Below are 25,863 nucleotides of genomic sequence, written 5' to 3'. Positions count from 1 at the left end.
CAGGCACTGGCGGGCTCTTGCGAGGGCAGGCACTGGCGGGTTTCGCGAGGGCAGGCACTGGCGGGCTCTTGCGAGGGCAGGCACTGGCGGGCTCTGCGAGGGCAGGCACTGGCGGGCTCTTGCGAGGGCCGGCTCTGGTGGGCTTGCCATACTCTCTGCCGGCGGGCTTGCCATACTCTCTGCCGGCGGGCTTGCCATACTCTCTGCCGGCGGGCTTGCCATACTCTCTGCCGGCGGGTTTTCCTGGACCGCGAACGGCGGCTGGTGAAGGGAAACGTTGACCTCCAGATCCGCTTTCCCAGTCCAGTAAATCCTCCTCCATGTCCAGCAGCCCCAGATAGATGATCAGCTCATCCTCAGCCGTGATGCAGGGGCGGAGCTCCACCGCGCTCACACCGTCCACGGTTGGCTCCTCGCGATGGGCACCGCCGCCGCTCGCACCTGATCTGACGTGTTGGGCTCAACTTCCGGGCGATCTTCCGCCAGTCGCCAAGCCGCGCTGGCTCGCAGATCGCGGCGGGAATGGCTCTCCGTCATCGGTGGGCTCGGGCTGATGCTCCGTGCATCGCTGGGAGTTGGTGGGCTGGGCTCTGGGTCTGGAGTGGATCTGGCGAGATCATCCTCGGGAGAGACGGTGAGGGTGATCCGCTTTCACCAGAATCCACTCCACGGCGGCGAAATCCTCTCGAGGACCATCCTCGGACGACAGCGCCTGCACGCGGTGTTCAGACTTGCGTTGTAGAATGAGCAGAGCGTGCCGTCCGGGTAGCTGGTGTCATTAGCTATCATCAGGAATAGTCTGGTGTGGTCCTCGAGATCGTTCCCCTGCTCCAGCAGGAGGAGGAGGAATTCGGGCCGAACATAGGGATCCATAGATGCACAACGGAAAGAAAAAACACTGGGTAAAAACGGAAACAAAACGGAGGGTACAAACACGGAGGTTACTGTATAGGTCGGTCTTTCTGTCACAACTCACGGGGGAGCCCGGGAACCAGGAACGAGAAGACGAGGAATTAGCAACACGGGAGTTTAATATATAGACAGGAACACAGATCACAGGTAGGGTAGACACTTACGTAGACACTTAAAGACCGACAAACACTAACTGAAAGGACTGGGGTTTATAAAGACAAGACAATCAGTGAACTAAGGAGACACACCTGGCATCAAATTAAACAATCAAGGGGAGACAGAAACTAGGTCACAGGGCACACATGGGGAGCAAAACACACACAAGACAGTCCAGGGACGTGACAGTAGCCTTTATCATTTCATATCAAAGTGCGAATGAAACTACATGCATGCAATGTCGTGGTCAGTTAAGTCATGAAGATACCAAAAAATATTAAAAGCTGCCTTAAAACTGTTCATGCATGTAATATGTTATATATGAGTCACATTTAGGAACATGTCTCTGAAATGGTTTTCCAAACTGTTCTGGAGCATGCCAGCACTGTCTCCCTCATCTAACAGACTCGAATCAACTCATTAGTAGAGACTTTAAGAAAAGGTAAAGAGAGTTGAGAGAGGAAATCAATAACTCATATAGCTTTAATGATTCATCTGTATTTAGTTTATTATTTAATGTTTGATAACTTTACTCAATTTCTGTATATTTCTGCTAAATATCTTGATGGTGGCAAGGAGGATTTAAAGGGGTCATATGATGCTATTTTAAAGATCATTATTTTGTGTATTTGGTGTAACAGAATATATTGACATATGTGACCCGTTCTGGCAAAATGAGTCGGAATGCACAAATTTGATAAAAATGAGTTCTTTTTATTCTCACATTCTCCATTAAAATACCTTCAAAATGATATATGACTTGTTGGAATCGGATAAAAAAATGACTGAGCTACGGCCGTTTGAAGGCAATAGAGGCAGCAGATCTATTTTTGAGAAAAATCGAGTTAAAGGGATGGTTTACTGCGATTTCACTTTTTTCATTTTAAATAGTGTGTAACGTTGCTGTTGGTGCATGAACAGTATCTGCAAAGTTGCTGCGCTGAAAGTTCAACGTAAGCGGAGATATCGTCTTTTAAAAATCAGGAAGTTTAATGCCTACAAAAACAACTCATATGGGACTACAACAAGATACTTCCCGGGTTGCATTCGTAATAAACCCATAAATTTGCATCAACCCCTCCCTCCGGAACATGCAAAAAAGGGGGCAAGGCCATGTTCTGCGGCTTTGTCGAAGAGGAAGAGTTATAGTGGAGAGTTGTAGCCATGCCGTCGAAACGGTGTCACCCAGCTGTCAGGTCTTCTGTGTTCGGACTTCCTACGAATGCTGTAGTTCGTCAACAATGGTTAAAATTTATGTTTGATTATGTTCCTGACAATTACAATCCTAATTTAGCTCTCTGTGCTGCGCATTTTACGGAAGACAGCTTCCAGAATCTACACGAGTTCAATGCTGGATTCACACAGAAACTATTACTAAAACATGGAGCGGTTCCAACTTTAAAACCAGAGGCAGCAGTTGTTGGGCCACAACCTGTAAGTAAGATTCCATAATTTTAAATGTATTTGCATGTATAATTTCAGACGTAATATATGAGGTTTTATCAAGGACGTAAACAAATGCCAATGCTGGCTTTAGTAGCCAGTTAGTTAAATGCTATTTCGTGTGTCTATGACAAATTTATGTACTATTCATATAGCATAATAGTGCATTCCTATGGTACAATTTTGCACCTAAAGCACCTAATACAGACACTGATGGACAAATGCACCTTGATTTAATCAAAGCACAGCAAAGTCAAACATATTTACATTACTCTTTATTAGTTAAACAATCTGCTTGCAGTTGAATTGACTTTTCGTTAAATTTAGCTAATGTTACGCTGTAATGCAAAACACACAAAATACCTTTTGGTAGATGATGTTTTTTTCTCACTGAATTTCGGTGGCTCATCCTTTGACCAGTTACTCTTCACAGACACAGAGCTGAACACATCTGAGCCTGATCTTTCTCTAAGGACACAAAGAGCAGAGAGAGAGAGTGACTTTTACAAACCATTCATTCTACACAAAAAAAAAAAATGTGCCAACACGTTCTCACTCCCAACTCATCACATATTGAAGCTTGGTCAGGACCACATGGCGTCGCTTTTTGACGCTCAAGGTACCCCTTTAGCCATTTTTTGATGTGCAGGGTCCTCCGATATTTTCAGTTCTTTGTCTTAATTTAGTGGTTTGCATGCATTTGTAAAAAATAGAAATCATTTTATATAAATGTATACTTTCATTGGAGCACCTAACCCCACCACTACCCTAAACCTAGCCACCTCTGAACAATATAAAACACGTAACAGGCAAATATAAGTGCAGTCACAGGTATTTATTGCAAAAACTGACCATAACAAGCAGTATAAAAGCATTAGTTAAATGCTATTTCGTGTGTCTATGACAAATGCGTACAAACATTTTGGACCTGAATTTGTAATTATGTACTAATTTTGTATTTTCCATGTATACTTTATGACGTAATTTTTCGATTTGATCGAGAATGTAAACAAATGCCAACGCCGGCTTTAGTAGCCAGTTAGTCGATGCTATTTTGTGTGTATAAGACAAATGTGTACGAACTTCAAAAAATTATATGTAATCACAACAGCAAACTTCATTCAGAAATGTTTTGTAAGAGCCGTGCTTGCAGAAGTTCTGCTTGACTCTCTTCATTACCGCTTTCTGGGTCTGATTCTGGCTCAAACTGATACGGCAATATTGACACCATTATCTACATTTGACCGGAGCACATGCGACTGTCGTCCGTGAAGGTAATGGGCGTGAAGTTTCCGGACAATGTGCAGTACGCAGTTTAGCCAATCACAACACACCGGCCAAACTAACCAATCTGAGCCCACTGCCTGTTTCTGAGGGAGTGGTTTCATAGAATCAGGAAGTCAACCGGAAGAAAGCGGCTTACAATAAAGGTGAAATATATGAAAAATAAGGCACTGATGACACATACACAGCTGAAGGCACTGATTACACAGCTATCACCAATCACACACTCTACTTAAGCCATGGACTTTCTCTCCCTCACTGCTGAGTATTCCCTCACTTATCGCTCCCCTAGCTTTAGCTACTCTACAGTTTTCCTAGTCTTGCCTTGCCTGTTTTCCTGTGTTCTGATTCTAGCCCGTGTTCCCTGGATTAACCCTTGCCCTGCAGTTTGGATACTGTTTGCCCCAGCCCGGACCATTGCTTTGTTTACTGATTACCTCTTTTGTCTTAGCCCTCTGGATATTGTTAGCCCACGATCAAACACGCCTGTTTTGGATACTTCTCTTGCCTTGCCCTCTATATACCTGTTTGCCATTGTTTGACCCTGCCTGTTATTACCTCGTCTCTGTCTATGTTCAGAAATAAAGCTTTGCAATTGGATCCGCACGTCTCACGTCTCGTCAGCCCCGTTACACATATTTTCCTCAAATTCTGTTCTTAATAATAATTACTATATTGTTAATCACAATATAGCTATTTTTATTTTATCTTTGTCATTAAAAATAAGAACAAAGATGCAAATAACAGTAGTTTAATCAAGAGCAGTGAGTGATTCCGTCTTTCCTTTTAATAGAGTCTGGGAATGTGTCATCACAGCGGCAATGCATTCTGGGAATTTAGGTCACGGGAGCTTACAGCGGAGACTGAGTGGTAGTGAATGTAGACTTTTTATATTATTTAATGTTATTCTACTTAAGATCGCGTTGCAGTGGTTAAGGCTTACTGTATCATCAATTGTCATATCCCTTTGCACTGCCGGTGTGAAAAACGTGCTTTCTCCGCGTTAGAATGCCGAAAAAGCAGAGGTTTTATCTGCAGACATTGATGATGAGGGCTATGGCAATTGATCATTCCAACGCGATCTAAGTTGAATCATAAACATTAAATATGTCTACATTCACTACGGAACTCAGATGAAAATTAAACCGAAACTCGTATGGTAAACATCTAAAATAAAATGTGGCTTTATAATTCATCTCTGTAGATTTAATATATTATAGATTAAGTGAATTTGCATTAAATTGTAAGCCCTCACACCACTAATAGAAGGAAATCATATATGGAAATGTTATTTGCGGCAGCTTGTTAATACCCGAACGCTTTTTGTACAGATTAAGTTTCCTTCATTCATTTGATCGCTCGCATTGTTGTTCGGCATCCTAATTTAGCAGGAATCTTCAACTTGGTTCGGTTAAGTCAATGTATTTATTTGCATAGCATCCACAATACACATCGTTTCAAGGCAGCTTCGAGTTCTGTTACCTCTATAATGGCTTAACTCTTAACACTGAGCAGGTTTACCGGGTAATATGACGATATAACAATGATCCACTAGCTGTGTATTCTCCCCTTACAAAATTAGCCATGGTTTTGCTACTCTAACCATAGTTTATCCATGGTATTTAATAAGATTGTGGTTATAGGAATGGTAATACATACACCAAAAACACGGTCGCTACATGTTTACTATAGTAAAACCATGGTCAATTGTCGTAAGTGTTTTAGCAGTTAGCATATATCAGTACCACTGTATTGAAGGAGACTGATTAGTAATGAATATTTGCAGCCTCTCAAACAACAGAGCGATTGTTTTTTAATTTAAAGAGATTTACATATTAGTCCGTTTTATTCTAAGCGTATGTAAGATGTTTTAAAAAAAAATATGAATGGAAAACGGTCGGCTTTTTCTGTGGTGTTTTGCATTTGTTTACGCTGTGTGCTCCTGAGCGTGACCTAAAACATGGCGGAATCCGACGCGGCGTGACGTAGGTTCCCAAGCTCTATGAATGATTAGCATTGAGACAGATCTATATGAAGACCTACTGTAATGCATGGATCAAATATAATGTTATACATCAGATTTCCCCAACCATTAACTAAACGTTCATGTTCTTGATTTTGATATATAATATGTTCTTATATTCATAGCAGAAAATATTCTGAGGGCCGTCAAATTTAGGCGGTGGCTGGCAACCGGTACTGAACATAAATGCTATTTTGAAGAACGTGGAAAACCAAACCGTTACTGTTCCACAGTGGCTTCCATAGTATTTTTTTTTTTTTCCTATCATCAAAGTCAATGTGGACTAGCAACTGTTTGGTTACCCAGTTTCTTCAAAATATCTTCTTTTGTGTTCAGCACTAGAAAGAAATTAATACAGGTTTGGGACAACATGAGTGAGTAAATAATGACAGAAATTACATTTTTGGGTGAACTATCCCTTTAATGACAGTCAGCTGCATGTTTAGTACTGTCCCCTTAAGACCTGCATGCATCTAATATACAGGCACGCATCTGTTTTTCTCAGCTGTTTACTTTAATTTTAGACATAACCAACTGAGACTATATGTAAACCTTGTGTGTTTTGACAGTATTAGCTTAAAAGATGACTTAGTTGAGTAATCAGGCGCTGTTAGACAGGTGTTTTAGTGCGTGTGCTTCAGGTGTACGGGCTCAGAAAAAGCGCATGCGTAAATGAAAAGCTTAACCGGCAAGGCTTTAAAACACACGCAAATAATGTAATTTTGTGATTGTGAATAAGTGCAGTGTTTTGTGAGTGTAACTCTACCACTGAGTTAACACTGATGTGAATGTATGTCGTGCTGTACAGTATATTGATATGGCGCCGCCAGAACTGTAACTGATAGAATGTGCGCTGTAGCACGATACTACGATACTTCTTCAAAAGACATTTTTATTGTCCACGATCAAAAATCGTCATATCGCACACCATTAATAAGAAACTTTGGGTTGTAAACAAATCTTAACCAATGATTCCTAAATGCATCTACTTTTGGAAGGCCAAATAAAGTGCTTTTGCTTTTGCACAGAAACACACAGCGTCTCCCTGACATGGCTACATCAACACTACTTCGGTTACTGAAACCATGCCTTCTTTCCTCGCGTGCACATTTGGGTGGCAAATATTTCCACATCGTGACGTAGACATGTGGGGGTGTGTTTGAATGAGCCGTTTTAGGTGGGCGTGGACGAGTCTTAACTTTTATAAAGAATATCTCTTTTGGTTTAAGACTTTAGTCTTTGCAACTTTAAGGATCTTATCTATGCACAATTAGCTTGTAACACTCCAAAGAGAAAGAAAAACTTGAAATCGCATCATATGACCCCTTTAAAACGTCTAACGAGCCCTTCTATAATTCTGACAGAATGTAAAGCAGCCTGATCAGCCAGTATAGATTTCCATTGACCTTTATTTATTTTAATCAGATCACTAATCTTAGTGATGCCAGCAATTTTGCACCTAAAGCAACCTAATACAGACACTGATGGACAAATGCACTATGATTTAATCAAAGCACATCAAAGTCAAACATATTTACAGTACTCTTTATTAGTTAAACCTTCTGCTTGCAGTTGAATTGACTTTTCATTTGGTCAGGTTGTCACATACACACCACAGTGGAGGATTTAGCTAATGTTATGCTGTGATGCAAAACACACGAAATACCTTTTGGTAGATGATGGTTTTTTCTCACTGAATTTCGGTGGTTCATCTTTTGACCAGTTACTCTTCACAGACACAGAGCTGAACACATCTGAGCCTGATCTTTCTCTAAGGACACAAAGAGCAGAGAGAGAGAGAGAGAGAGAATTGAATTTTAAAAAGCAATTTTATTACAACTCAATTAAAAACATGGTAACACACAAGAGGGCATATTCTCTATTCTCTAACTCACAACAAACTATTAAAAATAAAAATATCATCAATAATATTGCAAAGAACATTTTTTACACACCATCTTTGTTCATCATCATATTTTTTGTTGCTTTATAATAACGAAAATCAATTAAAATTCTTGACTTTACCAAGATTGAAAAGAGCATTGTATCAGAATTCCCCTCTATTTTCCTTTTTCTACTCTACTCGCATAAGTTGCCATTTTCGCTTTACCCAACAAAAAGTTAAACAACTGACATTCAAAGGAACGTCTTCTAGAATACTTAAAACCAAAAATAAAAATCTCCATAGAAAACACCTCATCAAACCATTTAAACATATCTTGTAACAAAGAAAACATAGGTCTTAATCTATTACAATGCATAAAAGCATGAAACACTGTTTCTCTTTGTAAACAAAAAAGACATGATTAACCTCACGATTCATTATTGAAACAAATGCATTAACAGCTATAATTCCGTGTAAAACTCTCCATTGTAAATCCCCTATTTTTTTACTTAGTGGTGACTTATAGAGTGCCCCCCATTCAGGTCTTGCATTTTCACTTAAATGTAGAACATTACGCCAAGGTGCGTCTATTTTTCCATCAAGACTTTTTTTGTTGAAAACTTTAACACAAAATCTATACATTGTTTTACCAGAAGATTTCTCTTTCCCTGACAAAACTAAATTATTACACCTTAAAAAAAAAACATTACACATTTCCAAATCAGGTGCCAAACACAAATTCGGAAAAAAATCATCTTTCTCAGGCTGAGACCGCTCTTCTGAAAAGTCCTTAATCATTTGAAGTTCTTCTTCAGTAATACTTTCTTTCCACTTAGTCAACAACTGAGTTATTACTCGCATTGACTTCAGACTCAACTTTTCCACCATTGCTTTGGTGTTAGAGAGTTCAGGTCCAGTTATATCAATTAGTCTCCCAAGAGTAGTGATATGAGACTTGATAAGTAAGTCTGTCAAAAAAGGAAAACATTTTTCGTTTGACACATCAAAACGTGAACCAAAAATCAGTGGTTCTTGTAGAGTCCAATACAAAGAATCAGTATTTCCACATCTCAACACTTTAAAAAGCGACCACACTTTGAATAAATTACAATAATAAATAGGTAACTTGGATACATACATTTTCTTCGGGTTCATCCAAAACAAAGACTTATCCAAGCCCAAACCTTCAAAAAAATTTTAAATAATAGAGGCAGCCAAACTCCAATTTTCATTTACAGGAGTATCAATAAACCTTTGTACAAATTTCATTCTAAAAGCTGCTGCTCTACTCTGCAAATGAATCAGACCTTGCCCCCCTCTCCCTCATCTTTAGACAAAAATAAAACATTTTGTGGAACCTAATGTAAATTATCCCAAAAGAAATTTACTAAAATAGATTGAACCTTTTTTATTAAAAGTAACGGTGGATCAATACAAGTTAACCGATGCCAAAGAGTAGAGGCTGCCAAATTATTAATAATTAAAACCCGTCCTCTATAAGACATATTGGAAAGTAAAAATTTCCATTTATTTATATGACCCACTATTCTCTCTTCTACTCCTTCAAAAAAAAAAAAATTAACAGTCATATCATCCCCTAAATATACACCCAGGTATTTAAACCCATCTTTGCTCCACTTTAACTCCACAGGGAGAGCAGGTTGTCCATTCGGCCATTTACCAAATAAGATAGCCTCACTTTTTTTCCAATTTACTTTAGCCGAAGATACAGTCGTAAAATCCCTTAAAATTTGTCATTTTATTCACATCCCTTTGTTCTTTAATAAGAATTACAATTTCATCGGCATAAGCTGATAATTTAAAAACATTTTCACAATAGGGAATATTTACACCCTTTAATTCTGCTCTAAACTTTCTCAACAGAGGTTCAATCGCCAAACTATATAACATACCAGACAGAGCACACCCGTCTAATACCTCTAAAAACTCTAAAGGGGGCACATAAGTCACCATTTACCTTCAGTAAACTTTCAACATCACAATATAAGACTCTCAGCTTATCAATAAAAACTTTATTAAAACCAAAAGCTTTTAGAACATCTCATAAATAACTATGTTCCACTTTATCAAACGCTTTTTCTTGATCTATTGATATTAAACCTAAATTAACGCCCAAGAGCTTACCAATATCAAGAAAGTCTCTAAGAAACTAAATATTATAAAAAATTTGCCTACCTGGAACACAATAAGTCTGATCAGAGTGAATGATTTCAACTAAAACCTTACTTAAAGCTTAAAGCTAACGCTTTAGATATAATTTTATAATCACTGCATAGCAAAGAGACAGGCCTCCAATTTTTAATGTCACTCAGGTCTCCTTTCTTTGGCAGTAGAGTAAGGACTGCTCTGTGGCAGCTCAGTGGTCATTTTCCACTGCTCAAATTTTTATTGATGACCGCAAGCAGATCTGCACCAATCTCAGGCCAAAATGACTTATAAAAGTCTGCAGATAGGCCATCTATTCCCGGTGCTCTGTCGCATTCCATACTTTGAAGAGCTTTCTGTAGCTCTTCTAAAGTCAACACTCTACAAAGCTCGCCATTGGCATCATCCGATACCCGAGGAAGACCTTCAGTAAACCCATTATCACTGTCTGACCTGTGTGTTAGCTCACTGCTATACAGTTCTTCATAAAATTCTACTGCCCTCTTACGAATCTCTATATTATTCAACAAGAGTGCACCACCCTTTGAACGTAAGCCATAAATGCATATTTTTTGACCATTTTTTTTCTCCAAATTAAAAAAGAATTTTGAAGGTATATCCATCCACTCTATATTCTGGAAACGGGATCTGATCAGAGCCCCTTGTGCTCTCAGGTTTAAAAGTTTAGCCAATTCTTTCTTTTTTTTAATCTAAAATTCCAATAAGCTCTTGATTTTGTTCAGTATCAATAGATTCTTGAAGTTTCTTTATATCTTCTTCTAAATTTACCATTAAATTAGTTAAGTCTTTAGTGATGTTGCAAGCATACTGTTGACTCAATTGTCTAATTTGTATTTTACCGAAGTCCCACCATTGCGCCAAGGATTGGAAATCAGACTTTCTGGTTCTAAAGTCATTCAAAAAAAAAATTTAAATTTCCCTAAATTCCAAATCAGTTAATAAACTATTATTAAAATGCCACAACGCACTCTTAGGTTTTATGGATCCCAAAGTTAAAAAACACTGCACTAAACTATGATCCGAAAAACTGACTGGAACAATAAAATAATCTCTGAAAATATTAAGTTGATGACTAAAACCATAAAATCTGTTCAACCTTGCTAAAGACAACATATTATTGTATGAATGACACCAAGTATACTGTCTCTGCGTCTTATGGAAATTTCTCCATATATCTATTAAATCATGCATTTCTATTAATTGGATAAGTCTTTTTCAGGAAGCCATATGGGGCTCAACATGATTCCTATCAGAGGCATTCTCTGTACAGTTAAAGTCCCTGCCTATTAAAAACAAATCTTCAGTGTTACAATCACTTATTGCTTTACATAATATATTTAAAAAACCCATTCTTTCAACTGCATTGATGGGAATACAGATACATAAAAAAAACATAAAACTAATTTTCAAATTGAGCTCTTATCTTTAAAAATCTTCCCTTTACAATTTCTTCAACTTGATATGAAACTGGAATAAAGTTCTTTGAGAACAGGATAGCAACACCTCCACTTAAAGATGTGTTATGGCTACAAAGGGATAACCCATCAAATTCACTTGCCCAATGAGCTTCATTCAAAGCATCACTATGTGTTTCTTGTGCAAACAAAATGTCTGTTTTTTTTATCTTAATTAACTCATATAGTTCAAATCTTTTCTTCCCTTCTCGTGCTCGATTCAAATTGAGAGGGGCAATATGAAATTCTCTCATCAAAGAGAAGAAAAGAATACACAAGAAACACCAATAAAAACTCATCTCATAAAAGTATAGTCCTAGTGTTTTTCATTACCAACATTAGTCCCTAACTGTACATTAACTTTGGTGAGAATTTTTTTTCAACCTATAAATCTCTTGATCAGAAAAGAGACCGTCGCTCCTGAAAATTTTTGCTTTCTCAGCAAATTGCTCCAAATCAGGAAAGTATTCAGTGATACATACATTCCTTGCATTCTTAGTTACTCTCAAAAAAAGGAGAAGGGTCTGGCTGCAGACTTGCACTTGCACTCTCAGACACTTGCACTTCCGCGAGTGACGTCACGCTTTTTTTTGGGGTTTTTTTTGTTCTATTTATTGATTATTTTTTGTTTGAATCTCTCAACATTTTACACAAGTAGGCAGGTGGTGAAGACAAGAAAAAAGAAACTAAATTACAATGTCACTTGCAATCGCCGCTTGCACTTTTCGCTACTTGCGACGTCACTTGCATTCAACACGAATCGTGTGCGTTGCCAATGGAGACGAGACGCTGTGGTGGTTAAACGATTAAAACTAATTTAGTAGGCTACAACGACAAACAGGGTCCTGCAAGTTATCTGTAGGAGAAAAAGACAAGACCTGCAAATCCGTGGCTACAGAACAGCAGAATATGAACGCAATGCGCAAAGCTTCTCGTTAAGCGTTTTCCTCCTGCAGAAATCCATAAAACACTTAATATGGCTTAATATATTAAGATAGTGCTATTAAAATATCAAATTCAATATACAGTTTATTAATATAGCCTAATGAATATGTATATAGTATTTTCTCCCATACCGCAAAACATGGGATAATGTAGCATAATGGAGTAAGATGATAAAGTGCAAAATCAATATGCTCCTCATCATTATTAACATATACATAACTAATGTAAAGGCAGGTGAGCCCAGAATAAATGCAACACGCAAAGTCTCACGTTATTTTTTTATTTTTTTTCCCAAATAGAATAAATGGTCTACAGCTCTTTTATATCATTGTCTTAGTCCATAAGCTATATTACGTATTTTATTTAAAATGGTTTTCCTCCCATAGAAAATCATTTTAAATAAAATACGTAATATAGCTTATGGACGAAGACAATGATATAAAAGAGCTGTAGACCATTTATTCTATCTGGGCTCACCTCATCTTGAGATTGATCAAATGAAATGCTACACTCAGAAAGATCAGTTTCACTCTCAGTATCAGTTTGGCTCAAATCCACTTTCTCCATTCTTTTGGTTTGCTATAATGACGCTGTTTCATTCTTCTCTTTTGTGGTGTTTTAAAAACACACTCATCCTGTTCTTCCAATAAACAATGATCTCCTACCATCTCCATGTCTTGATTTTTGTCTGAACTCTGCTTATCACCTGAACCATTAAGTGACTTCATCTTATCAGATACAGAATCTTCCTCCATCTCAACCACAGTTTGTCTTTCATCACCCATTTGTTTCAAAACTGCTGCATCACCTGATAGATCAATTAGGTTTACATCTGCAGATTTTTGTGCATTGTTTTCCCCAACTACACTAGCTGTTGTAGGCAACTCTTCTCTAACAGTTTCTGCTACCTCCTCTTCACCTGCCTTTTCAACGGAGACCATGAAAATAGCAGCAAAAAAAATTGAAAGTACACATACAGGGCTCGACATTAACGCTTGTCCGGGACAAGTGAACGTTTTGCAAGTGAAAGAGAAATTTACTTGCCCAATCGGACAAGTAACTTGAAAAAGTCAATACCAAAAACAATAATAACTGCCTTTATTTGTGATATGGCCTTTGTTATAGGGTGTGCGATATATATCGTTTGAGATAATTTCGTAATTGTTGTTTAAACGAGTGTATTGCAGGAAGCAAACAAAACACACAGCGTGCACGCATACATTACGTAAAGAAGTCTAGGTTAGACTAGCTCGTATGAAAGTGCGTTCTTTCAATGCATGAAGAATGACCAGAAAAGTCAAGATACGGGAGCAGAAAATGTATATATTTATATAATTTCATATAGTTTCACACGAAGATCGAGCGCCGTTTTTCTTTGCTCCAAAAAACATCATGATTACAAATGTGATTTTATAGCAGTTCAATAAACAAGAAGTTAACATTAAGAGACTTACGTTTTAGACACCATATTGCCTGTTTTTGCTCTATTCACCAACAAAATAACTCCAAACACAGCCACAGCGCTGTTCTGCGTCTCTGAGCAACATGACGGCGTTTCGTGCCTGAATGAATCAACCGTTTAAATGATTCGGTTCAGTCGCAATGACTCAGTAATTAACAGTGACTTGATGCCACCTACTGGTGGTTTTAATTTCACATTTACAGTTTTTTTTTTTTTTAAATAATTTCAAATATCAGTATTCAACGTTTTATTAACCAAAACATGATTTATTCATTTGTAACTGCAGATTAAAGCATTCCATGTCCATTAGAGCTGCATTAACAGTGGGCAAATATATCTATTCCACTTCAGATGCAGTGTCTGTGTTTCCTCTACATTGCAAAGATTAATTTTGTTGATACTTATTTCATTTGTTTGGTAACAACCCGAATGTCTTATACTAATTATCTGATTAAATTTACCTTTAATTAAAAAATTTAAATTTAAGTTTGAAAATTCACATATAAAAAATAAGTAAATATTAGCATTTTATTTTTAAGTTTAATATAAAATAATTGTATTTGTAATTAATACTCCCTTTTTATTTTAAAATATAACAGTATTATCACACTTTATTATCATTTTTTCATTATTTTATTTAAAAAAAATCTAATGTTTTGTATTCTATCTATTTGTTTTCTTTTATTTATTATACAATTAACAAAAGCAAAAAGGCCTATAACACTAGCTTGCTCTATTCTTTTTCTATTGTTTTCTTTTTAGTTATTATATAATAAAAAAAATTTAAAAAACCTTGTTACGTGTACAGTGTTAGGCTAACTGAGACTTGTCATAGCACTTACATATCATTGCCCTTTTGTTGATTTTGATTGCTTCCATTGTCCTCATTTGTAAGTTGCTTTGGATAAAAGTGTCTGTTAAAAGACAATGTAAATGTAATCAGAGGGGGTGTACTCATTTATGCTGTGCACTGTAAATGCCACCGCCTGTCGCACTTTGCACCAAACTTATCTTGACAATATGCACATTATAATATAAACTGTTCTACCAGCTATGCAAGTAGAACAAAGGAAAATTCTCTCCATCTATTTCCTCAATTCTATGACTGAACTCTAGACTAGAGATTTTCCTGCCTACCCGAGTTGTTTTTCCTTAAACACAACCTTTGTATGGACTTGGACTAGACTTTTTCAAGGTTTTTCCCTCCTCACCCACATCATCAGACTGTGTATGTTGTTGATGCTTGACTCAAGTCAGCTTTATTTCTATTGCGCTTTAGAGTTTCAAAGCAGAGAGAAGTCCAAATTCTTCTGTAAAGCAGCTCAAATAAGACAACAGTCCCATCACTCAGTGATGTTTCAGTGCTGTCAAATTGATGATATCAAGGAACATGTTAGAACTGTTAGAACCCAACTTAGCAAGCCAAAGATGACAATTTTGAGAAAAACACCCTCTGTTTGTAAGGTTTTGTTTACAGGAAAACTGAAACTTAAGTAAAGGATTCTTTGAAAGCAGACTTACCCATGTTCCTTGGTTAGACTCATCTCAGACGGAGAGTCCCCTGACATACTGCAGCTACACAGCCAGCGCAAACATCAGCACTGCTTTATGAAAAGCGTCAGCTCTTCAGCATGACCTGAAGATAACAATGTTACTGAGATGAATAACATGGCATTTCAGATGGACGCATGAAAAGAAAAGGATTATTATAAAACATGGCCTAAATGTGCTAAATAGACATTAAGTCAGTACTTTGCTACTGACATTGGTGACCAACAATACTTTACTTTCGGTATTGGAGTCTTTAAATAATCTTACCTTTACCCAGCTATTATCTTGCTGTATCACAGTGCTTTTGAAATAAGAGTAATTTACTATTTGTGCTAAACGTAATGCAGTATGCTACATGAACCAAAACATTTGTCAAAATATTATTCTTTAAAATGAAATCGAATTACATGAAAGACTGTATGTTGGAGTTTAGCAACCTAACTAGAAATGTGGGATTTCATCGAGATTTTATAACTTCCTGTGACTGCATTCTACTTTCGATTTCGCAGTACAAGTAGGCCTATTGCGAGTTATCTAAATGTTAAAGGCAGACTAAATGAAAGAGGTGTGGGTTAAAATACTTAAGAAAAATAATTACTCCATTTTTACAAGCTTCATGCTTTAACATGCGTGGTGATCAAACAGTTTACATTCTTCTTGGCTGTCGGTTATAGGCTAACAGTTACTCCTGGAACTGGCATACACATTCGCATTTAAATAAAGCTGAAATGCCTTCATATACTCCAAATAATTGTAACAATAAAGCTTACTTACAGCAGTACAGACAGTCTTGTGCACAAGGAACAGAATCGAGATGTCTTTGAACACTTTCGTTTTTTTTTGTTCGCGCTCTGTTAGCGACAGATTGTAGATGATTGGGCACGTGATACAATCAAAGTTCCGTTTGCTATAAGCCCCCTCCCACCCCCGGTTTTTTTCTTCTTCTTTTTTCTCTCTCTCTCTCTCTCTCTCTCTCTCTGTAGACTAACGATTGTTGACTGACAGCATCCTCAGATTAAATAATTAAGTCATTAAAGCTATATTATGTATATAAATTTTGAATCATCAAACATTTTTTATTTCATATTTTTTTCCATATTCCATACTTTATTAGTTTATTCTGCCAGATAACTGTAGACGAAGAAGTACCACAAATTTGTCATGTGCACTAAGAAAACACACTTTCCGATGTTTTGATGTTTACTTCACACTTGTTGTTTGTCATGTGGTGATTCCAAAGCGAAATCCGGTAAAAGAGATTCTGCATTAACTCGGACTGGTAACGATTAACAGCGTTTACTGTACGTTGCCAAATGGCCGCACATGCGCACTGAGGCGGAGATGCTGAGCGCGGGTTATCAACACATTCTCGTGAACTGTTCTCGGTATAGGAAGATGGATTGTGGATATACATGTTCGTAACTGTTACATTTCTTAGAGCCTGTAAAATGTTTTCTGGGACCTGGTATGAATCAAAGCCAACCAACGTTTTTTCTTGGTATACGTTTGTTTATGTACTACTTTCACTTTCGTCTGTTTCGGTGGGTTTATATGGTAGAGCAGCTGAACTGTTCATACCGCCACCTGCTGGACTGGAGTGTGGAGAATATAAAGTACATACAGTATAATCTAAACTGTCAACATGGCATTTATTGTCCCTTTTTCTGGATCATTTCAAAATACATATTGTAAATGCCTGACATCCCGAGGTTCTTTCCTTCTGTATGTTCAATTCTTTGTTCCGTATTGACATATAACTCAGAATCAGAATCAGAATGTGCTTTTATTGCCAGGTATGTTTACACATAAGAGGAATTTGTTTTCATGACAGAAGCTACCGCAGTGCAAGAGAATGACAGCGACAGAACAAAAACACAGGTAATACAAAGAGGAATTAAAAATAGAACGAGTAAATAAGGAATAACAATATACAAACAGACAATTGTATGTACAGGTATATAACAATAGACAGTTTTGTAAGTACAGGTATATTATGTGCAAATTGAAATGTAGACTATGTATGTGTAAGTATGTGTGTTAGATAAATAAGCGTATAAGTGTATAAATAGTGTGTGTTCCACAATTATTGTCAAGTGTTCATGAGATGGATTGCCTGAGGGAAGAAGCTGTTTCTGTGCTGGTCGTTCTGGTGCTCAGAGCTCTGTAGCGTCGACCAGACGGCATCAGTTCAAAGAGGGAGTGTGCTGGATGTGAGGGGTCCAGAGTGATTTTGCCAGCCCTTTTTCTCACTCTGGATGAGTACAGTTCTTGGAGAGTAGGGAGGGTTGTATCAATGATTCGCTCAGCAGTGCGGACCACCCTCTGTAGTCTTCTGAGGTCAGATTTGGTAGCTGAGCTGAACCAGACAGTTATTGAAGTGCAGAGGATGAATTCAATGATGGCGGAGTAGAACTATTTCAGCAGCTCCTGTGGCTTCCTCAGCTGGGCCTTTTGACAATGGACTCAATGTGATTGTCCCACTTCAGGTCCTGGGAGATGGTGGTGCCCAGGAACCTGAATGACTCCACTGCAGTCACAGTGCTGTCTATGATGGTGAGTGGAGGGAGAGCAGGGGGGTTTCCTCCCGTTCACGGTCATCTCCACTGTTTTGAGCGTGTTGAGCTCAACTCTTACCAAATTCTAAGAAACATATTTCATAAAAATACCATTAAATATTTTAAAGCAGCCTATTTAAGAGTTCTCTTCCCCACAAAGCAAATAAACACTTCAAAACCTTCCTAAATCTATGAATTAATTTTGATGCACTGTACCTTGCCATTCTGTAATTTTTCTTCTCAAGATACAGAACATATGTTTATATTCATTATATTAATTTAAAAAAATTTCAGAAGCCCTTCAAACTGTTTTATCTCCTTGTAACATAATTTACTTCAGAAATTAGGACCTAGATCAAAGTGTATCCATGTCTATGTTTGCAGAAAACATTTCTTTGATCACATCATTTGGAATTATTGCTTCATATTTAACCTAAATTATTTTCATATATTGTGCACAATATAAGTAAGAGCAGGTTGGGAGTAAATGATGGATGTCAGAGAGGATCAAAAGCAGAAATGTTTTAGTTATCTAGTTTTAAATAAACATGCAGAACACCAGAGGGCTATTGAGTCGCTGGGACACGGGTTCAAATCCGGCCTGGATCAAGTGCCCATCTCGTCCTCTCTATGATGTCATTTCCTGTAGTTGTTGTTTTTCATCATATAACAACGGAAGGACTTCCTGCATGATAGTAACACTGTCTTTGGATGACAACAGTGTTAATTACGTCAATGATTGTATGAAATAACTGCCAGTGAGATGAGAATGGGTTTTATAACATTTGTCTTTATGTATTAGTCAGACCTGCATGGCTGCTCATTCACATGTAATTTCTACAGGAAACTCTACAGCTGCCAGAAGATCAGTTAGTCTGGACTCATGAAAGAGGAGAGACTCCATCCACGCCTCTTACGTCAGTCAAAGCATTATTTAATGAACCAAACACAATCGAACTCTTACTTGAATGTTTCTTCACAGAACTAAAACAATATATTTGTGCAGACACAAAACTGACTTAATACAAATTAAATTAATAAATATATAAATATATATAAATGTAAGAGATAAGATGTAAAAATGTACAGAAATATAAATATAAAAATAAAAATGAATTTATGGCATAAATAAATATAAAATTGACACTGATAGTACTGATTTGAATCTCTAAACATGTAGATGTACTCTCAGTTTATATTTCATGTTCATTTGATATACCTGATCACTTAAATTTTATTGCACAATCATGTGCAGAAATATTTTAATTTCTTCAAAATTGAGTTGATTAATCACATCATCTGGTAATATGAGTTTAGTCCTTATACCAAAGACTCATATCTTCCTGCTAATCCACCTCATTTGAGCGCTGATCAGACTCTTCTCTTTCCTTTATTTCACCTGCAAATAAATCCACAAAAAAAATAATTTGTAAACACAAAACCAACAATAAGCATTCAACATTACATGAACTTGTATGTTTCAATGAATGCTGCATTATTAACCCTTCTGCTGTCCTCAAAGATTTAAAACAGGTTAGGGGTAGGATTCTTTTTTATTTATGCTGATACTCTCAGTTCATATTTGAATATATAATGAACATTTTCATTTTTGATTATATACATCACACTAATGTAGTCTTCATCAGATCTCCAGAGTGAATGTTCCTTCTCCAGGCTGTGAGGAGGAAGCGAAGGAGAAGTTGCAAATTATTAGTTACCATATTTCAATTACTTTGAGTACAGAGTATAATAGACTTTAACAAACATTAAATTTGTGTAATCATGTTACATTATTTGGCACACACATTTTTATAGATCAATTTTGGTAACACTTTATTTTAAGGACCAATTCTCACTATTAACTTGCTTATTAGCATGCATATCCTTAGCATATTAGCCGTTTATTAGTATTTATAAAGCACATATTAATGCCTTATTCTGCTTGACCATATTCTAGATCCCTTAATCCTAACATATATCTAAACTTAACAACTACCTTACTAACTACTAATAAGCAGCAAATTAGGAGTTTATTGAAGCAAAAGTCATAATTAATAGTTATTTGATAGTGAGAATTGATCCCCAAACTACAGTGACTACAGTATTTGTGCTTTAAATATAATACATTCAACATGCTTATCTGTGTTAGTATGAACACAACAAAGAGATGTTTACTCACAGTTTACAGTCTTGTAGCACATCAGTGAGCTGCTTCTTTGAGTCTCCAATCATATTGTTTCTCAGATCAAGCTCTTTTAGAAACTGCAGTGCTTTTGTGTTTGTCAAAGACTGAGTTAAAGAAGAAACGTCTGTAATGCCGCAGTACTTCAGACTAGAAGGAGACCAACAGAAAGACAAAGAGACAGAAGAAGAGAGATCATTTTTACTTTCACCCAGTGTACGATGTTTATGATATTTAGAGTGCACTGTCACATTTGCCTTTTCTATATTACAGCAATATCACAGTCATCTCAATGTGAATCCATGTCATGAGGAATTGAATCTGATGGAAATTCCACTACATGAATTTTGCATAAAGTTCAAGTAAATTTAACGGGGAAATTCACAGCTTTGATCAAAAGTTGTTTGATTTGACAGTGAGCTCAGTGTGGGCGGAGCCTCATCAAAGCTATACTAATTATTCACAAGGAATGAGGCAATCTTTCATAACAGCATTGTTCAAGAGTATAAAGTGCTGCATTATAAAGTAGAGACTGTCTGAACAAATGTTTCCCAGACAAGCTTCACATCTGGTCCTGACTATAAATGCCTGAAGAAATTTGCCATTCAAAGGTAAATGTAACTGCACCTTACTGTATGATAGATAGAAAAAAATACCAGCCAGTGGGAACTTTAACAAGCCAATTCATAAAAAGACCCAAATATTTTAAATGTATAATGCTATGCTCTACATTGCCAAAAGGTTTCAAATAAAAACAAAAACAGAGCAGTTTATAAAACACTACATTATAGATAACAAAGCAAATTAATGGCACAAATGAAGTCTTGGAGGCAGAAGGTTCTGCAGAAACACATTCACTTAATTCTTTTTTGTAAATGTTATACTGTTACTGTAGGCCTATACAGTTACTGTTTTCCTCACAAATATCATTTCTTGCACACATTTTTAATTAAATATTTAATCAAAATGCTATTTTTTTGGGGGGCTCCTTGCTTTGCTTATGATCTGTCTGGTCTGAGGCACATGTGTTTTTGTCCAGCTGGTCATGCAGTTCTCCTGCTGCTGTTCACACTGTGGTCTCTGCCATTTACAATGTGTCTTATACTTACACATTTTTTCATGACTGTTATTGATGTTACTGACAGAGAGAAGATACTTGTGCCACAGTTGCACATATCCCACTAATATAGTGGTCTGTAAGGAATTATTTTCCACAAATATAATGCAAACTCGTGCTCTTCTTGAGATATTGAGTAACAGCGTTTCATTTAATGTCTAATGTTGAAGTGATTTTAAGCATTTTGATTCTTATGCGCATGTTACTGACCTCAATCTCTCCAGTTTACAGTGTGGATCCTTCAGTACGTCACATAAGTGATTCACTCCTGTGTCTTTTATTTTATTCCCACTCAGGTCCAGCACTCTCAGGTGTGATGGGTTTGATTTCAGAGCTGAAGTCAGGATGAAACACTGTTTCTCTGTAATCCAGCATCCACACAGACTGAAGACAGAAAGAGAAAAAACAATGCCTTAAAATTATGTTAAGTTCATGTGTGAGTTACATTCATCATGACTAAACACCATACAGTCATTAATACACAAGCAAAACATGGAAACTTAATTACAAAACAATCCATAACCAGGATTTGAGGATAGTAGTTAGAAGTCTGAAGCATCTTTAGTTGGACAAAAATAGTTTGTGAATTATAAAAGGTGGATTAAGACACAGAACTGACTGAAAAATTTAAATGGACTATTCTCACATTTTTTTAAGTGAGAAAATAAAGAAATTTTTCAAATTCAATATAGTTTAAGTTAATTTAGTGTAGTTTAACATCACAAATTCTGCTTAATGATGCAGTACATAATAATTCATCATCTGAGTTGTCGTGTTGGATTTCACACAAAATATCAGTTTGACATTATTTGTTTTTGCATGATTATGTCACATCTATTTCACTATTACACATTGAGCTTTTACACTGCAGGTATGATATGGCGGGCAGTTAGTTAATAGTTCTGACAGTCTGTAGCCATAACTAACATTATTAACACAATGGATTGATCAGTTGAGGAATCATCTGTTGTTAAAACAAAGAAACCTTGTTTCAAGTAAAAGTAAAAGTGAGAGACTGTAACAATCATATCAACAACAGACTGGCTTTTAAGAGAAGGTGAGATTTAAAACCGACCCATAGATCCTGACAGGTACAATCATCTAGCAATTGTTTTATTAAATATCAGCGCTGCCTAACTTTTTCAATGTTATTTATTTAACAATTGTTTTTAATGAGTTAATGACTCTTACCTGCTCAACAGACATTATTTTTGGATATTTGTCTTTTTTATTTTTTATGCTATGTCAGATTCTAGGACAGGCTGATTTTTATTTTTATTTTTTACGTTATTAGTGACATTCGCTCTGATCCATCATCAGAATCCACACTGAAGAGCTGAGCCAAAACTCCACATAATCATCACAACAGTGGGTCTCATTCACTAATAACTGCATGGATTATTTTCTATTTGTACACACATAACGTGTGTACATTAATTAGTCCTTAATCTCATTCTAATGTTAATGAATTTGCATTCTATTAGAACAAATGTGTGCCTGAATTTTGTCATTTGCATAAAACACACCCAAACCATCTCTATATAAGTGCTCCACACAACAACATTTCCTTTAGTGTGCCATTCTCAAAAAGACCAGTTCAAACACACACACACACACACACACAAAAAGCTTTAATACTAACCAAGCCTATGGACCTCTAATTAGTCAGCTGTAGATTCACATATCTGCACTGTTATACAGAGAAACCCTGCAGCCAATCCTCTATACTAATGTCACAATTTTCCTCTACATGCTCTTTACATGTAAGCAGGTGTGCTCTTATCTCCTCTCTGTCAATCAGTTACTTGAGCAATACAGCTGTGAGGTGTTATCATTAATCTTAAATGCTTTAGTAATTTATTGTGTTCAATGTGTTTTTGGAGGATGTCATGGACACAGTGTGATGAAGTTCACCAATCACTGCCTTACTTGCATTTCTGAAAGCAGTCAAGCCTCTTAAAACTGAGTGTTTTTGGCAGAGAGTAAAAATGAGGATGAAAAATGATCAATTTTACAAATATCTGATGTTAGCTTATGTTGATAACTTCATAAGCTAACCCCCAGATACATGCATTTCATGACCCCTTTTGAACTTCTGTCAGTGTTGTAGAAACAATGTAACTGACAGAATAATCTATTGTCATTCATGTTATGTGAGTTTTGTCAGATTTCAGCGTATGTAACTTTCTGCTGACAGTCATACTGAACAAACCGTCCATTAGCTGACAGTACTTTTAATCTTTCTTTAGATGTGGAAATGTCAGAAGATGCAGTGCTATAAATTATGTCTCTTGAGCCCTGCTCCCTTTAAATAAATAACTTAATAGTAAAATTTAATCACACTGTAACTGCTTTACAGTATAATGTCACTAACTGTAGTTTCTCCAGCTTGCATCGTGAACTGCTCAGCAGAAGCCCAAGGTTTTCAACTCCAGAGTCTCTTAGTTGATTCTCACTCAGGTTCAGCTTTCTCAGGTGTGATGGGTTTGATTTCAGAGCTGAAGTCAGGAAGAAACTCTGTTTCTCTGTAATACTGCATCCAGACAGACTGAAGACAGAAAGAGAAAAGACAATGAATCAAATGCATGTACATGCGTAAGTTAAATTCATCATGAGAAAATGTCATAGTGTCACTAATTCACCAGCAAACCATGGAAACTTAATTATAGAACCATGAACCAATTGACATTTTGATTAGAGAATACTAGTAACAACACAAGTCTGGTGCATCTTCACACTTGGGTAAAAAAAAAAAAAAAAAGTTTGTGAATTATACATGTAGATTAAAATACAGAATCAACATAGGTCATTGTAAAATTGACATTTAAATTGTCTATTTTTATGTTGTTAATTTGAGAACATTAAGACAATTTTATACATGAATCACAATTTAAAGTTTTTTTAGAGTGTAGTTTACCATCAAAGAATAAAAAATTGCTTAATAAAACAGATTTAGTGAAAGGTACTGTACAGCATGTGACAACAATCAAGTCACTCAAGTTGCACTAGTTTTTAGTCAATTCTCAAATTTGTCTTTTTTTGCAGCAATGATTTGTCAGATAGATGTCAGTATATGAAACAAATTTATAACCACAAAGTTTATATTGATTTCAAGTAAAAATAAAAAGAACAATTATTTTTCTACTGATACACATCACATCCATCGGTCATTAGCTAACAACATGAAGATTTCGTCACACTTTAAATGCTGTACAGTATAATAATACTAACTTTAGTTTCTCCAGCTTGCATTGTGGGTTCTTCAGTAGATCTCTGAGGTTATTCACTCCAGAGTCTCCTAGTTGATTCATACTCAGGTTCAGTTTTCTCAGGTGTGATGGGTTTGATTTCAGAGCTGAAGTCAGGATGAGACACTGTTTCTTTGTAATCCAGCATCCACACAGACTGAAGACAGAAAGAGAAAAGATAATGAATCAGATCTGATGATCAGCAAAGGCAGTGATTCTCAAATGTTTCTCAACCCTTTCCACCCCCATCAAATAACTGTCTTCACTGAATATTAGGGTTGTTCCGATTCCGATACTAGTATCGGAAATTCCGCCGATACCACAAAAAATTCTGGCATCGGTATCGGCGAGTACTTGAACCCATGTACCGATCCGATACCATTTTCTTAAACAAGACCTATAGTTATGCGCGCTAGCTTTGCTTGACGCTGCAAATCGGAAATCAATTCTTCTTCACTGCTCAGAATGCAAACACAGGAAGTTGTGCTGTGTTGCCACACAAGCAACCACTATTCAGAGCAGCGAAGAAGAAATACAAACGTGTTAGCACATTGCCAGTAAGTTAAATCACTCACATATGCGACTAAATCTTCACCCTGGGTGACTACATGATGTCTAATATTAGCCACTGGCTAATAAATGATCAGATTTTACTGGGAGGCTATGTATAAGTTTAGCACAGATATATTGTCACTCGCTGAACACTGAGCGCTTCAGAGTTTCTCTCTCTGTCAAGCGATCTATTTTTCAGATCATCTGAATGAATGCGCAGCGCACCTGTATTTGACGTACTGTAAACTCTAGTGTGAAACGCATGACTCGCCGTCGCTTTGCTTTTTTTTCTCACACGCAGAGAGAGAGACAGAGAGAGAAAGAGAGAGAGAGAGAGAGAGAGAGAGAGAGATAGTCTTACATGTAGAACGTCAATTCTGCATGGTATGTAAACGATATTCTTTGTTGTATTTTCCTGTCAAAATAACGGAGTTCCTTTGGAATTCTTCAGTTTAACTGCCAGGTTCTCCGGTAGTAGGCGGAGCTAATGCGCAAACGACAATCTTATTGGCTGGCGCTCACCTATTATCGTCCTTGTTTTGATTTCAGCAAATCAGTTCGAGCCAATGCAGACAACGTGATTAATATTCATGAATCCAGCAGCTCGTTAATCCTTAGTAGAATTCTATCTATATATGGTGAAGCACACCATAAAATAATTGTATCAATTCATACAGTGCTAGTAGTACACACAGCTGTATAACCAGATACACACCCAGGTATTGGATCAGTACTCGGTATCGGCCGATACCCTGAGCCTAGGTATCGGAATCGGTATCGGGAAGGGAAAAAGGGTATCGGAACATCTCTACTGAATATTAAAGTTGATTTAAAGTTGAACTCTTATTATAATTACAGTACCATTCATATGTGTGGGGTCATTACGATTTTAAGAAATGCAATACTT

At 36.8% G+C, this 25,863-nt stretch overlaps 2 protein-coding genes across 3 annotated transcripts in view; both read right to left on the bottom strand.

Annotated features, from left to right (window-relative positions):
* LOC131529786 (uncharacterized) overlaps window positions 1-16,180 on the bottom strand; it is a 137,930-nt gene extending 121,750 nt beyond the window's left edge. For both annotated transcript variants that reach the window (XM_058759681.1, XM_058759682.1), the window contains exons 1-5: window positions 16,077-16,180; window positions 15,273-15,387; window positions 14,594-14,665; window positions 7,485-7,589; window positions 2,875-2,979 (exon numbers count right to left, since the gene is read on the bottom strand). In XM_058759681.1, the coding sequence (XP_058615664.1) occupies window positions 2,875-2,979; window positions 7,485-7,589; window positions 14,594-14,665; window positions 15,273-15,319 (329 nt within the window). In that variant the 5' untranslated portion in view covers window positions 15,320-15,387; window positions 16,077-16,180. The remainder of the gene's footprint in view (window positions 1-2,874; window positions 2,980-7,484; window positions 7,590-14,593; window positions 14,666-15,272; window positions 15,388-16,076) is intronic.
* Window positions 16,181-18,330: 2,150 nt separating this feature from the next.
* Window positions 18,331-25,863, bottom strand: part of LOC131529787 (NACHT, LRR and PYD domains-containing protein 12-like) — a 58,021-nt gene continuing 50,488 nt past the window's right edge. The window contains 6 exon segments of the mRNA XM_058759684.1: window positions 18,331-19,256; window positions 19,479-19,532; window positions 20,037-20,189; window positions 21,367-21,540; window positions 23,531-23,704; window positions 24,388-24,561. Of these exon segments, the coding sequence (XP_058615667.1) occupies window positions 19,253-19,256; window positions 19,479-19,532; window positions 20,037-20,189; window positions 21,367-21,540; window positions 23,531-23,704; window positions 24,388-24,561 (733 nt within the window). The 3' untranslated portion in view covers window positions 18,331-19,252.

This window comes from Onychostoma macrolepis, chromosome 22 (genome assembly GCF_012432095.1).
Source record: "Onychostoma macrolepis isolate SWU-2019 chromosome 22, ASM1243209v1, whole genome shotgun sequence".
In the NCBI taxonomy this organism is placed as follows: domain Eukaryota; kingdom Metazoa; phylum Chordata; class Actinopteri; order Cypriniformes; family Cyprinidae; genus Onychostoma; species Onychostoma macrolepis.
Note: the sequence above shows the minus strand (reverse complement) of the source record. Positions and strands in the feature narration are given on the sequence as shown.